The sequence below is a fragment of the Solea solea genome, chromosome 2, assembly GCF_958295425.1.
Source record: "Solea solea chromosome 2, fSolSol10.1, whole genome shotgun sequence".
In the NCBI taxonomy this organism is placed as follows: Eukaryota; Metazoa; Chordata; class Actinopteri; order Pleuronectiformes; family Soleidae; genus Solea; species Solea solea.
The window spans coordinates 9,673,393-9,687,519 of record NC_081135.1 but is presented as its reverse complement, the minus strand read 5'-3'; the positions used below and the strand labels follow the sequence as shown (position 1 = coordinate 9,687,519).

Sequence of the window (14,127 nt, the reverse complement as noted above, 5' to 3'; positions counted from 1 at the left end):
TCTTATGACATTTTGACAAAAACATGTTTCAGCATCAGGTAGCACTCAGAGATACAGTCTAGCTCTAGACAGTCAATCAGACTCCATCTATGTCTGTACATGTGTCCATAATATTCCGTCGTGAGTGACAGTCTCGACTTGTTGCCTGGCATGTTCAACGTCCCAAAAGTCCCAAAATGATCCAATCAATAGAGGTCAATTCATCAGGTTAACTATTAACTTGGATGGTGTGATAGCCCGTTTCACCAGAACCTGCACTTCTTGTTGAGAACACTCTGTCGATAGCATTCAGTGACCAGCTTAGCAGTTCCATCTTGGATCAATTGATTCTCCGTAGTGACTCGATTCACAGGGGCAGCTAAATACTTCTCATGTGTTGACATTTGTGCTTATCAATGTCAGCTGTTGTTTGGGTACATTCGCTTCTTGTTTTTGTTTGGTTGCATTTGCTTCCACTGCCGTCTCCATACGGTGTCTACAGATTTCTGCCTCTGACCTTTTGTCATACTTTCCTCATCTGTATCGATTAATAGTCATCTCTACATACTTCTTTTTAAATGCACTCCTTTTTGCTGATTTTTTTCATCTCCTCATGCAGATTATTCCACTGTCTGACACCCGTGACCGATACGGTTTAATGTACTTCTTACCCTTCTCTGCCTGAACATCATGTTCCCTCTTAGATTGTGTCCCTCCCCTCTGGTCAGGAATAATATCTGTAGATTGTGAGGGAGGCTTTTGTTGGCAGCCCTGTACATCATCTGCACTGTGCGGTATTTTATTAAGTCATATAATTTGAGTATTTTTGATTTGATAAATAGTTGATGTTCTCTGTAACTGGCATAGTGTAGAATTATTAAGGCTCTTTTTTGGAGTATAAACAGGGGATAAGTAGTGGTTTTGTAAGTGTGTCCTCAAACCTCTGTACAGTATTGCAGGTGTGGAGAGACTAGTGCACAATACAACAAATATAGTGCCTTCTGGTTTAATAGTTTTTGTGCCCTCCAAAGTATGGACACACTCGTTGCCAGCTTACCTTTTAAATGTCTGGTGTATGGCTTCCAATTTAACATGTCATCAATAACCACTCCCAGCACTTTGTACTCACTAACCCAACACCAGTGATGAGTGAACTTCACTCACTCATCTTCTATCCTCCACGGGAGGGTCATGTGGGGCGCTGATGCTAATCCCATCTGACAAGCGAGGGTACACATAGAGACAAACAACCATAAAGTGTCCACTTTTCCTAATCTCAGAAACCGTGGGAGCAAACCGGAGAATCTGGAGGAAACTCGCGCACCAACAGGGAGAACTTCTTGCTGTAAAGGCTGATTCATGATAGTTAATTAGCAGGCAGTTGGTTATGGGATTTAGATCCTTGAGCAACAAGAAATGGCTTCCTCTGTGAGAGGAAGGTGGTCTGTACTTGTGTGTGTGGAAAAAAAGAATATTTCTTTTAACTTCACCCTGACTGACATGGTGTCTCTAACAGAGTATTCCATGGCTGGATTAAGCTATTTAGAGTAAAGAGCTTTCAGCCTTAGTCAGTCAAAGCCTTAAGATGGTCTCAGTCTGAAGAACAGAAACCTAATTAATGTGTCCTTACATGGTCCCCCTTTAGTGTATGTGTTTTTAGATGATGTTTATTAAATATGATAAATAATTTCAAATAATCATTTGTTTACATTCTACTAAATGAATATAATATATGAATATGATCCACTAATTCTGAGATTTAAAGACGGCTAATGTGATGTGAAGTGATGAATTAAGTTAAAACTCACCACCTGAAACAGTAAAGTGAAGTAAAAATTAATGGAGCAATATCATTATCTTAAATCTGTTAATTAAATATGAATGTTTGGGGATTCATCAGTTGTGGACACAATTAAAATGTAAACACTAAAGCAGTTATTTTAATTTAATGTTCTTTGTGTGAAGGAAGTTTAATTCTTCCATCTGTGTTTCATCCGTTGAACTAAACTTGAATATATTCCGATGTTGATGCTATTAATTGATTGTTATTATTTGGATGGTTTTAATTGTTTTATGTCCAGTACAAACAGCTTCATTAAAAAAGTACTTTACTGTCACATGAAGAACAGATGTCATTACAAATGTTGTGCAGTGGGACCTAAACAGGTCAAAGTTTATTAGAAAGGAAAAATAAATAAAAAGCTTGAATCAGTCCCTTTGTTAACTGGTTTCAAGGATGATAAATGGTACAGTTTCTGAGAAATCATCTTGCCTTGTATCCTTGTTGCAAAGGTGGCGTCACTGAGAAGTGTTCCAACGTCACTGCACTTGGAATCGGAAATGTCACATGTTCCTGCCGGTGGACGTCTCGACAGTGAGGGATCATGAGACGTGACCTTTTGAGCATGTGCTCAATTCAATTCATTTAAAAGAAAACTTTATTTTTTTCCCCCATGACGGGCATAATAACATTTTCCTTTCTACTTTTCAAAGACATAGAAACAGGGTCTATAGGACGAAAGTAGATGACGGGCCACACTACAGGGTCACTATTTACATTTCCATGTGTGTAGCTAAAAAAACGGCCTTAATAGCCCTGCAGTAAGTAGTGTGCTAACTGTATTCTCATCAAATCTGATTCTTTTAAGATTTTCCTACAATATATTATTTACCAACTAGACTTTACTATAAAGTCTCCTGCCTTGAGTTTTGCAAATTCCCAGTTTATTCCCATTCATTCTCATAAATTCCTGTTCATTCCCATGCAAACTTTCCAATTTTGAACCCTAGTTAGATGTGAAACTAACATCCACGTTGATTGCCTCAATGATTCTTTTTGTACTGATTGCATGTTTTAGTCTAATAAAAAAAAATACCTAAGCAGCTAAAACCTGGGAGCTGCTGAGATGACTGAAATCACTGCAGCCATGTCTGTGTGTATCCTTGCTCATTTCACTGTGACCGACTCCTTTTAACCCAACTAAAGACATACATGCATTCATACTGATGGGGTAGAGCAGAAACACTAACTGTCAGAGATGCAAAGCTGATGAATTCATGTTGGTTTTGTGTTGACAGGAAGACAGAAGACGGCAGGATGCTCTGGCCGCTGCTCTGTCTGCTTCCTCTGGCGGGCTGCGGCGCGGCGGTCCCTCAGAACACCACATACAAAGAAGGACTGGATTATGGTGAGTGAGAGAAACACTGGAGCCCAAAGAAATAATGAAGTGAACAAAAACATGCACAAATTCTTACTACTGGACAAAAAACATGTTAAATAAAGGTCCCATGTACAACATTTAGGAAGGTTTGTTGGCAGAAATGGAAGAGACTACTCGATGGCTGCCAATCGTACAAACACAGCTACTTTTACTGTTAATTACACATCTGTCTTATTTGTGTCTCAGTAAATCAGTCGTACACATAGTACCAGTAAGTTTATGATGCACTCTCATCACTAGATGTCACTAATTCTTACTCACTGGAAAACAAGTCATTGTCTTGTGGTGTACATCTGAATTGTAATCATTACTTCCATTGTATCCAGTATCTAAAAAAAAAAAAAAAAAATGTAAATTTCTCTGTGAGATGAATAAAGTACCTATCTATCTATCTATCTATTGATCAGTTTGGTGACTTTGCAGTGAAAGGGGTGGTGGTGGTGTCAATTAAATTGACAGGAAGTGTCTGGTGTGGTCAGGATCAGCCGGCGAGCAGCTGGGTTTGTTGTCAGCTCAGTGACGTCGGCAGGGGGAGAGAGAGTGAATCACACCTCTGCTGCTTTTTATTTATTATTATTATTTTACAACACTGACGTCTGGATTCCACACTGTTCTCAGCTTTTATGGCTTTGGATTTCAAACACTTTTTACACAATCAAAATACACAAATTGCAAATAAAATATTGATTGAAAAATATTGAATATTTAATTTTAAAAATTGTGTTTAGAAAATACACCTCCGTCCGTGTGACTGTTTGGTGCTTTTCAGTGATACAATTCATTCTAGGAACTGGTGTATTTTAATACGTTATTTTAGAGGAAAGTGTCACTTTCCGAGCTTTGATTTGTCCTACTTAAAATAAATATCAGAATACTAGATATTCATTCATACTGTTGGTATGAATGTTTTTTTTGTCTTTATCATTGTAGTCCTTTTATGTGTCTTTCACTTTTCGTCTCTTTAGGTTCCTTTGTTGTCATTTTACATCTATTTCTGGTCATTTCATGTCCATTTTATGGTCATTTTCTGTCTATGTGGTGGATTTATTTCTATTTGTGTTAAATTTGTCTCTGTTTGTGGTCAATTTGTCGATTTGTGTCTCTTTGTCATCATTTTCGCATATCTGTGATCATTTTTAATGTCTTTGGTCATTTCCTGTCTATGTGATCTATTTGTGTTAAATCTGTGTCAATTTGTCGTAAATTTGTGGTGTTTGGCACAGCAGAGTCTGCAGTAACTCTGTTGCACTGGATGAGTCTGATCAGCTGACGGCATGATTGTGATCAGCTTTTCCTTGTGGCCTGTGTGCGTCTGTTCTCGTGGTGGTGGTTGATGATGAGAAGGTCTGTGCATTGAAGCACACTGAGCTTCTTATAACAAACACAACAGGCCTTTTGTTTCTGTGTGGCCCTCACACTGCAGCTCTGTGCACTCTTGTTGCCTTTTAATATTTTTCATGACCAGCTGGACAATGAATCTTGGTGTATTGGCTTGTTCTACTTTCTGTATTTTTTCTTTCTGTGTCTTTTTTTAATGACTTTTTTAATGAGATTTAATGACGAAATCTACCACCAAATGTTTGAATCGAATCTCTTTTAAGTTCATGATTATTAAGCACTTTGATTAATACTTCATAATAGTGCACAGCATGTTACTTTTGCCCCCCTCACAGCGTGTGGACGCAATCGATTTTCAACTGCTGCTCTAAATCATTAGCGCAACAGTCCGTCAAACACACGTGGAAGAAATAAATATGTGACTTTTGTAGAAGTGAGAGACGGAGCTTGGATAACTGTAGAATAATTGGTTTAAACGGTGTCTCCTATTATTATTTATCTATTTATTTGTCCTTTATGTTCAATGTTATGACACTGAAGCAGCTGTTACATCATTAACCTTCTGAGAATGGATGTACAACATGACTGCGAAGTCGCCTCTCTGTAACATTTACCTGACTCTGAGCCGTGTGCCTGCAGGAATACGCCAATTACTATTCAGCAAGATCAACGTTCACCCACGTGATTTATTCATGTTTCCACAGAGGCAGTTGCCGTAACAACGAGGCCTTACATCTTCAACTGCCGCTCACCCAGCATGGAGGATTTCACCTGCTGGTGGCTCCCACTGGACAACCTGACGGACGTCACCTACGTCCTCACCTACAACATAGAGTATGTACAGTAAACTATCTGCTTTTATTGTCATATGGAGCAGAGATATTAACACTGCATAAAACTCTCTCTCTCTCTCTCTTCTGTGGGTCATTTTTAGTCTCGGTTCTGTTCACACCAGACATTTTAAAGAACCTTCTGAAAATGTCACAGCTGGAGCGTAAATGTTTCCCCTCATTAGACCTGAAAAGAAACCAAAGTATAAATCGCTACAAGCCCCCGATCTTACACATGCATGCAGAAACAGCTCCCACCTTGGTCAATTATGTGTCGTATATTGCCTAGACTGAAACTTGGAGCTGCGTGGTGCAGTGAACAGCAGCAGCAGCAGCTGTGTTGTGTTTGGCACGCGCAGACAGTTGTTTAGGGAGCATGTAATTTGCTTTGCTCTTGTTTGCATGTTCTATATCGGACAATCATAATCACGTGAAGCCAAAATCGGTATCTGGAAGTTTTATTATATGTCCGGTTTTATTTTTTTGCAGTAGAGTCCACTTCTGAATCTTTTCATCTTAGTGTTTTTAGCCTTATTTCTGCTATATGTTTGTTTGTCCGCCTTGCCCGATCAGTCATTCTATAAAAAACATGCTATAAAACGGCTCTAATGACAAATGTGTGAACATGTTTGACAGTAGTTTGAATGTAGCTGAAAATACTCAAACGTTATGCACTACAGCTTTAAATTTCTCTACAACGCTGCATCACTGTTGAGCTTTCTAACACGTCGATATTTGCCTCTCTCGGCGTCAGACAGAAGACAGCCTGTGGACATGATGGCACACACAACCCCAAAAGAGACAGCTGCCTGTAATGAGGACAAATTGGATTGTGTCTTTGACCCATTATGTCATCACTGACAGTTTCATTGATTGTTGTCTTGTTCTGCGAGTTTGTTTGCAACCACATGGAACTTAAAACCTAAAATTATCAAAATATCAAAAAGGAGCAATAATGAGTTTTAACCTAAAAGGAGACTGAATCCGGTATTGTTTTAAATAAAATATTGTTATATTTGACCATTATCTTGATCAAATTAATCGAATACAAAATGATAATATGCACTTTTCAGAACAGCAAAAGTTTACTTAAGTTGAACCAGTCTTTGGCTGCGTTTGCTGTTCCTGGTTTTAAACCCTTACCTTGTTTGCTCTTGATGTTTTACAGCAGTTTGTTGCATTACCACCATCTTCTCCTCTGTTTCTCCTTCTCTTCTTCTTCTGAAATTGTCGGCCGTATTAAATCATAGATAAAATTGGCAAACAACCGGCGAGGTCTATGGGAAAATGAGCTTCTAATTCTCTCTTGATTTCTAACATCAGTGAACATTTTCCTGAGGAGTTAATGATCTCAACCTCTAGCTTCAGCTCTTCTTCTTCTTCAATGGAGCATGATTAAGTTTAGTTTTGTAAATGATGTTACACCAGCGTGATTGACAGCTGGTGTCGTCCAATAGGAGCCTGGTTGCAGATGACGCCTCTGAACTTGCAGTTGCAAAGTGTCAACATGGCATCACCCTATAAGTAAAAGCCACAAATATAAACCTCAAACCACGACTCAGCTTCAGCTTGCTGGATAAAATAAAATAGAAGATGGAAGGAAATTCATAACACGTTTTGTCTCTAGTGAAATGGTCTATCTATAATAATCTATCGTTAGTAAGAATGTGCAGTCAAATTAACAAAATGGAAATGGAAACTTCTTTGTGTTGTGAACAGAAAGGGGCCCGCACTCGAATGTCCCGACTACACGGCAGCCGGTCCCAGCAGCTGCCACTTTGACAAAAGCCACACATACGTCTGGAAGGTCTACTGTATGAACGTGACCGCCATCGCCGCCCAGAGGAACTACACTTCCCATCAGCACTGCCTGGACGTGGCAGATATAGGTGACGACTGCTGAGGGTGTGTTCAGCTTTAGTTTCCAAGACCAGAACAAAATTCGCTGTTCGGCGAATTTCAGTGAACTTCCACCCGGAAGTTGCTTTGACAGTCAGTGTTTTTAAAACCAGAGACTCCCTCTCTCTTCACTCACTCCTGAAGAACATAATTAGATGCTTCCCAACAGCTGCTGAATCTCAGCTTTGTTCAGCAGAAGGTCATTGTCTTTTTTGTTTCACGTGGCACAAACACAACGTGTGCTGTACCCATTTCAAAGGAAAACCACTCTAGCATTTCTGTTCCCTGTTTACACTCATTTCCCTTTCATTGTGGGCAAAGAGGAGCATTTAGAGCATTTAAATGTTCATTATTTATGGTGATTGATTGTTCAAAGTCAGTATACTTTTGAAAAATATTAGATTAGTCTTGCCATTTTTAAATAATTCAGCACAATTCAATCTTTAACCCTTAGAACACGGAGCAATTTGGCTGTTTTTTCCCATTACTATGTTTAAACGTACAGTATAAGAATGTGCAATATAGAGAGTCTTATATCCTTTTTATCAGCGCAACCTAATGGGGGGAAAAAAAATAATTTTCACTATACAAACACACCTGAGCAAAAAGTACTCAAAATGTTTAAAATCGGATTGAATTTGTGAAATTTGGAAATACGTCACAGTTCAAAGTTCACATGGCTCGTTTTTTATGAACAAAAAGAAAAGAAAAACAGTCTCTTTTTGTGACCTCTGCACAATTATTGCTACTAAAAATGTGATATAAAATGAATCATAACTTTGACTCAACAACACATAAGAAGACAGGAAAAAAAAAATGCATGGATGGTCATATAAGGAGTTGTGTGTTATTCCCATGGCAATTTACCAGGTACGTGCCACGTGAGCACTAAGGCTTAAGCTTGAAATCTTTGATTCATTCTCAGCCAGACTTTAAATCACCCCGTCGGATGACTCAGAGCAGCATGTGTAGTCATATATATGTTCAGAATTAATGGAATGAAAATGTGTGGTTCCCCTCAGGCCTGACAGATGATGAATTGTGCCAATTCAATTCTGGAATAGAACCAGAAACGTAACAAAAAGTCCAAATGCAAATAACTGTACTGTATGACTTTGTCCTCGTTACCCCAAACACTGATGACCCCTTCCCTTTATTGTCTTCTACTAAATTTAATTGTAGAGTGGATTGAAAGTATCTGTCTGTTATTATCCAGATTCCGCAGACGACCCTGCTCTGTGTCCCCAGTCACGTGCGATCTATCCGCAGCACTAACACGCGCGTTGCTCACATGTGCGTCCACATGACAGCTGAAGTAATCTTTTGTTGTTTGAGAAGGTCAGGGACAATATTCTTATCATGTTCCTGCAGGCAACAGGAACATGATAGCGCTCACTGTTATACAGTATACAGCATTTACGTTTACATTTAAGCATTGAGCAGACGCTTTTATCCAAAGCGACTGACAAAAGAGGAATAAGCTACATAGAAGTAGCACTAGGGCAGTGCTTAATTGTACTATTTTGTACCAGAATAAAAATTTGCAAGGGTGTGTCACTATATGTGACGGAGTCGTGTTTGTTTCTAGTCTAGAGTTTTTATTTCTATTCTTAAACAAGAAAAATATCCATTGAAAGTGTTTGAAATTGTGTCTAATGTTTAGTTTAATTTGTGTCTCGGAGGAGTACCATAATAACAGGATAATCTAAATATGCAAGTTGGCAAAATGTGAAACACGTCCAGTTTTTAGTTATTTTAAAATGTGCTACACGTTTTTTTACCAGGTTGTAAAAATTCCGTCGTAGTCTATTTTTAATCCACATTTTAATTTGGATTTTTTGCTTTAACCCTGTTTATATGGACATGCTCGGGGTGTGTGTGTTTATAGGTCACGTCGTCTTATGTGTTGTTGAGTCAAAGTTATGATTCATTTCATATCACATTTTTAGTCGCGATATAAAGTAGCAATAATTGCGCAGAAGTCACAAAATTAGACTTTTTTTCTTTCCTTTTGTTCACAAAAACGAGCCAAGTGAAGTTTGACCTTTGACGTATTTCCAAATGTTCGCATATTCAATCCGATTTTAAACATTTTGAGTACTTTTTGCTCAGGTGTGTTTATACAGTTGGTGAAAATTCATATTTTTTTGCGTAGGTTGTCCTGATAAAAAGGATATAACACAATCTCTGTTACACATTCTTATAGCCTCTGTATAAACTGTATGTTTTAACATAGTAATGGACAAAAGCAGCCAAAAATGCTCTTGAGTTCTAAGGGTTAATAATAATAATGACACATAGTCGATCTAATGTTGTTATTTACAAGAAATGAAACTGAACTTCTCTAGCCTGCCCTGAGTGAACTCAAAGCATCTCTCAGTATGAACTCGAATAACATCTTCTGGTATCTTTGTATTGACTGAAAGCTGTTTTTTGTCTCTGTGTCGTTCACAGTTCAGACCGAAGCTCCCGTTAACTTGACCTACTCGCTGACAGACGCCGGTGGGCACGAACTGGGCCACAGTGCACTGCTGTCCTGGCAGTACCCGGTGCCCTCGCACCTCCAGTACGGCTGGATCACGCTGCTCTACGAGCTGCAGTACAGACGCGTCACTGAACCCGACAACTGGAAGGTACGGAGAGGAGACGCTGTGGACCGCTGTGCTCCGAATAATAAAGTGCTCACCATGCCTCTGCTTGCCGCAGGTGAAGTACCCGCTGCGCGAGCCTCATGTGACGCTGCTCGGCCTTCCTCTCGGCAACTATGTGATCAGAGTGCGCTGCCGTTCAAAGAACTACGGCTTGTGGAGCAAATGGAGCCTCACGCTCATTATGAGCGTTCCCTCCAAGACGCCCACAGGTACGCGCGCGCGCGCACACACACACACACACACACACACACACACACACACACACACACACACACACACACACACACACACACACACACACACACACACACACACACACACAGGGTTTTCCATGGCAACAGTGACGCACTTGCACATAACATAAGTTTATTTTGAGTGGAGTCATTCTCTATATTTTCAAGTATTGACGAGCGTTTGACAACCACATCCTCTTTTTTAATCAGCTCAGTACCACCTCTGTCTGGCTATCCTGCTAAAACTGTATCACAGCTTTGTTGTTCAGACGTTCTGCTTTTCTTTCAATCAATTCTTGCATAACTTCATGTTTGATGTAATATGAAATGAAAGAATTCTGAAAATCTGAAGTGGGTGACCAAAACCTTAAGTCTGATCAAGACTAGTGCATCTGTAACTTCCATTCTTTGTCAGAAATACACAATAGGACACTGAGCGATCCTTAAATCATCCAGAAATTGTCTACAATAATCTGTCCACGTAAAATAAGCAATTTGAAAAGCACACACACACATATGTTTTACTGTCATTTGAAGTGTACTTACAAAACATTGTGCATAACCTCTTGCGGCCCAACTGCAGTACCACCATGCCCCACCAGGTGGCCACAGTCCATGATAACTTGACTCATTAGGGGATGGCATTTTTGTTTCCAATGTTGTGCAGGAAAACTGCTGGGGCTGATTCTGGTGATGGGCGTTGGTGTCGTGGCTCTGCTGGTTATCGCCTTTGGTTTTGTTCCACAGAGTAGAAGGTAAGGAAAAAACATATTTGTGCAGATTATAAGAGACCGTCAGTTTATTTATACAGCCAAACCAAAATCTATCATGGTCTGGAATTTATAATTGAATATCCGACCCAATGTACAAGCAGAAAACCTGTCGTGACGACGTCACCCATAAGAACATAAACTCCACTTTTGAGGCCTCCAGTATTGCTTTATTTTTAGGTCCCCAGGACGACGACGACGACGACTAGTTTATGAAATAGTCAGGTTTAAACATAAATGTCTTTTCACCTCAGGTTAAAGGAGTATTTCCTGCCGCCAATCCCGAAACCTCGGATCCTGGGCATCGACCCTCTGCTCCTGAAGGTAACGTAGGAGAACAGGATCGCTGTGCAGACACTGCTCTCGTCAGATTATTATTATTATTATTATTATTGTTTGTTTTTGTTTAAATACCTTGCGTTTCTTTATTGGATCATCATCTGCCTCCGGAGGACCGTCCTTATCGCTGAAATATGTCATTTATTAGATCGGATTAAATTATGTTACGTTAGACTTTATTGATCCCCGTATTATTGATGATCTCCTCCAGCAGCAAAGATCCAGAGGTGGACGAGGCGGTGGAAAATAGGAGTAAAATAAGAATGAGAAAATAAATGTAATGACACGGTACACAATAAAATCTTTACCTACAGGAGATGTGCAAAAAATTTCACATATATGTTGCACAGATGGGATGAATAATGCACAGGAATCGTTGTGAAAAATTTAAAACGGAGGAACTCAAACAGATACAGTACTGTTTTCCATCATTTATGATTTGATTTGACTTTGTGTTCCGTCTGTATTTTGCCTGCCTTCCTGCCACTTTCACCCGCCTCTCACCCACTTTCCTTTTGTTGTCTCTCCATCTCCTCTCGTCTGTTCTGTTGTTTTTCCTCTCTCCTCCATCCCATTTGCCCGCTGTTGCTTTTTAAACCCTTTGCACTCTTCATTTTGACGCCTATATTTATTCTTTCATCCTCATCTTTTCCTCCTTTCCTTCCTCCTCATCTCCCTAATAATTCCTTTTCTTTTCCTCCTCCCTTTGTTTTCTTTACACTTTTTGTTTTTTTTGCTGTCATTTCACTCCTTTTTCTTCCACTTTATGTATCCTTCACCTCCTTCCTTCCCTTCAATTCCTACCTACCCCCTCTTTTCATCTCACCTTGCCATTTTTCTTTTCCTCTGTCATTCTTCTCTCCTGTTTTCCCCTTGCATCAAGTTGTTATTTTCCCCCCTCTTATGTCTGCCTTTGCTGCCATCTTCCATCCCCCCTCCCTCAAATTATTCTCCTTTTGACTCTTGTCATTTCTTCTTCCTTTTTTTTTTCCCCCACACCCACTCACGTCCACCCAAAGAAGGGGCATCTGGATGAAATCAACTTCCACCTCAGTAACTTCCACAGTTACACACCGCCGAGCTACACCAAGGAAATCTGGGAGCAGGTCAGTGTGGACAGCATTTGTCTCACCACACCGAAAGACTCCGGCGTTCCCGCAGACTCCACGGACGAGGAGAAAGTGTCTCTGATCGTTCCGTGCGACGCGAAGCCCGTCGCTGCTCGCCGTGAGTTCGCGAACCAAAACCCAGCGTCATACGTGCAGAGTCTGTCGCCCTATTGCTCCTCACTTCCAGGAGCCTTTGCTCCACCACTGCTCATCCCCGCTGCCCTGCCCCGACCTGAGCTGCAGGACTACAATGTGATCGTACAAGAAGACTCACTCGCCGCACCTGCTGTCGCCACCGACCGCACGCCGCCCGATCTGTACACCTGTGTCCACCTCGTCAACGACAGCAGTCAGCTGCATCTGGTGCCGTACATCGCGATGCCGTACTGCAGGGAGTTCCCGACTCTGCCCGGCGACGGTTCAAACAGAGGTGAAAAGGAAGAGGAGAAGCTAGCGGAACACCACGTCAGGGCCTGTTTAATGAAATCGAGGGATGACGGCAAGGCCGAGATGAGCGAGGCGTCTGTCCCTCTGCTGCCTGTTGCTGTTGACAACAAGTGCTAAACTTTAGCACTATGATGAACACTGCAGGATGTGCTGGAATATGGTAAACTGTTGCCAAGATGCTCAGAGTGAATCAGCTTTAAAGCTTGAAAATATCCCAATCCCAGTTCAACGAACTCTACAGGAGAATGTTTCTGTTGCAATAACGTGTTGCATTGAGGTGACAAACTCTGGACCGTGACCTTTTTCTGTCTTTGAAGTCTTTTATCCCACACAGAAGCCGTTAATACCTTTCACAGTCTGAGTCTGTGGTTTATTAGAGCCACAGGTGACCGAGATTTTAAGATTTTCACGATGACATTGCGGGTGAAAAGAACGTGAAATTTCAAAAAGGAGAGGGTTGTAAATTTGCCTCCTGTGTATAAAAAAAAACACAAAAAAATAACAAAAACAGTATCTGTCAAACCTCTCATTTAGGGTTGTGTATCATTCTCAGGATAAAAACAGAAAAACTGCAACGTCATGTTCCTCATGTTCCCCCTCATGTTGCTCTGTTGGTTATGCAGCGAGGCGACCGCTAGCCTTCCCCGTCCTGCACTTAACCAAGTGTTTCACACAAGACAATAAGCTGCTTTTCATATATTAGTTTTCCTGCTGTGGTTTCTATGTGTCGTCATACAAACAGTTGCTGTTCAACTCACAAAGAAATTGCATTTGAAATCCTGTTAATATTACCATTTTTCTGGTAGTTTCCAAATTATTTATATCTGTTGTCGTGCCCTTAAAAGCCCAGTTATCTTTTTTTCTTTTTTTTCATCCCAGACGGTGTCTCTTACAAACCTCTGTGTCTTTTGCGTCGCTAAACAAGCTCACATAGAAATTACATATTAAATCCTGAAAGAATCCTGTTAATATTACCATATTTCTGATATTTTTTATGTTTTTGTACACTACATGTTGAGATACTCGCATGTGCCAGCTCATTATAGTCCAGAGGAACACCTGGTACGACCCTCCACTTGTGCCACATGGAATCGCGTGTGTGCGCGTGTGTGCGCGTGTGTGTGTTTCATTAAGTGTCCCTCTGGTGCTATGTGAACTGTGTTTGTTATACCACTCAGAGGTTGATTAATGGTCTAGTTTGTAACATTGGCAGACATTGAAAATATCACCCATGAGTATGTTTGTTTTTGTATCTCTAGAAAAAATGATATTTATTTTAGACAAGGGCCTTTGGTTACTTGCGTACATGTG

The 14,127-nt window shown here is 40.4% G+C and overlaps 1 protein-coding gene across 3 annotated transcripts in view; it reads left to right on the top strand.

Moving 5' to 3' along the window:
- The window catches only part of LOC131455234 (growth hormone receptor-like), a 30,167-nt gene extending 16,264 nt beyond the window's left edge, over positions 1 to 13,903 (top strand). For all 3 annotated transcript variants that reach the window (XM_058622762.1, XM_058622760.1, XM_058622761.1), the window contains 8 exons: positions 3,058 to 3,167; positions 5,243 to 5,372; positions 7,088 to 7,257; positions 9,722 to 9,900; positions 9,974 to 10,127; positions 10,819 to 10,906; positions 11,176 to 11,245; positions 12,280 to 13,903. In XM_058622762.1, the coding sequence (XP_058478745.1) occupies positions 3,077 to 3,167; positions 5,243 to 5,372; positions 7,088 to 7,257; positions 9,722 to 9,900; positions 9,974 to 10,127; positions 10,819 to 10,906; positions 11,176 to 11,245; positions 12,280 to 12,933 (1,536 nt within the window). In that variant the 5' untranslated portion in view covers positions 3,058 to 3,076 and the 3' untranslated portion in view covers positions 12,934 to 13,903. The remainder of the gene's footprint in view (positions 1 to 3,057; positions 3,168 to 5,242; positions 5,373 to 7,087; positions 7,258 to 9,721; positions 9,901 to 9,973; positions 10,128 to 10,818; positions 10,907 to 11,175; positions 11,246 to 12,279) is intronic.
- The last annotated feature ends 224 nt before the right edge of the window (positions 13,904 to 14,127 follow it).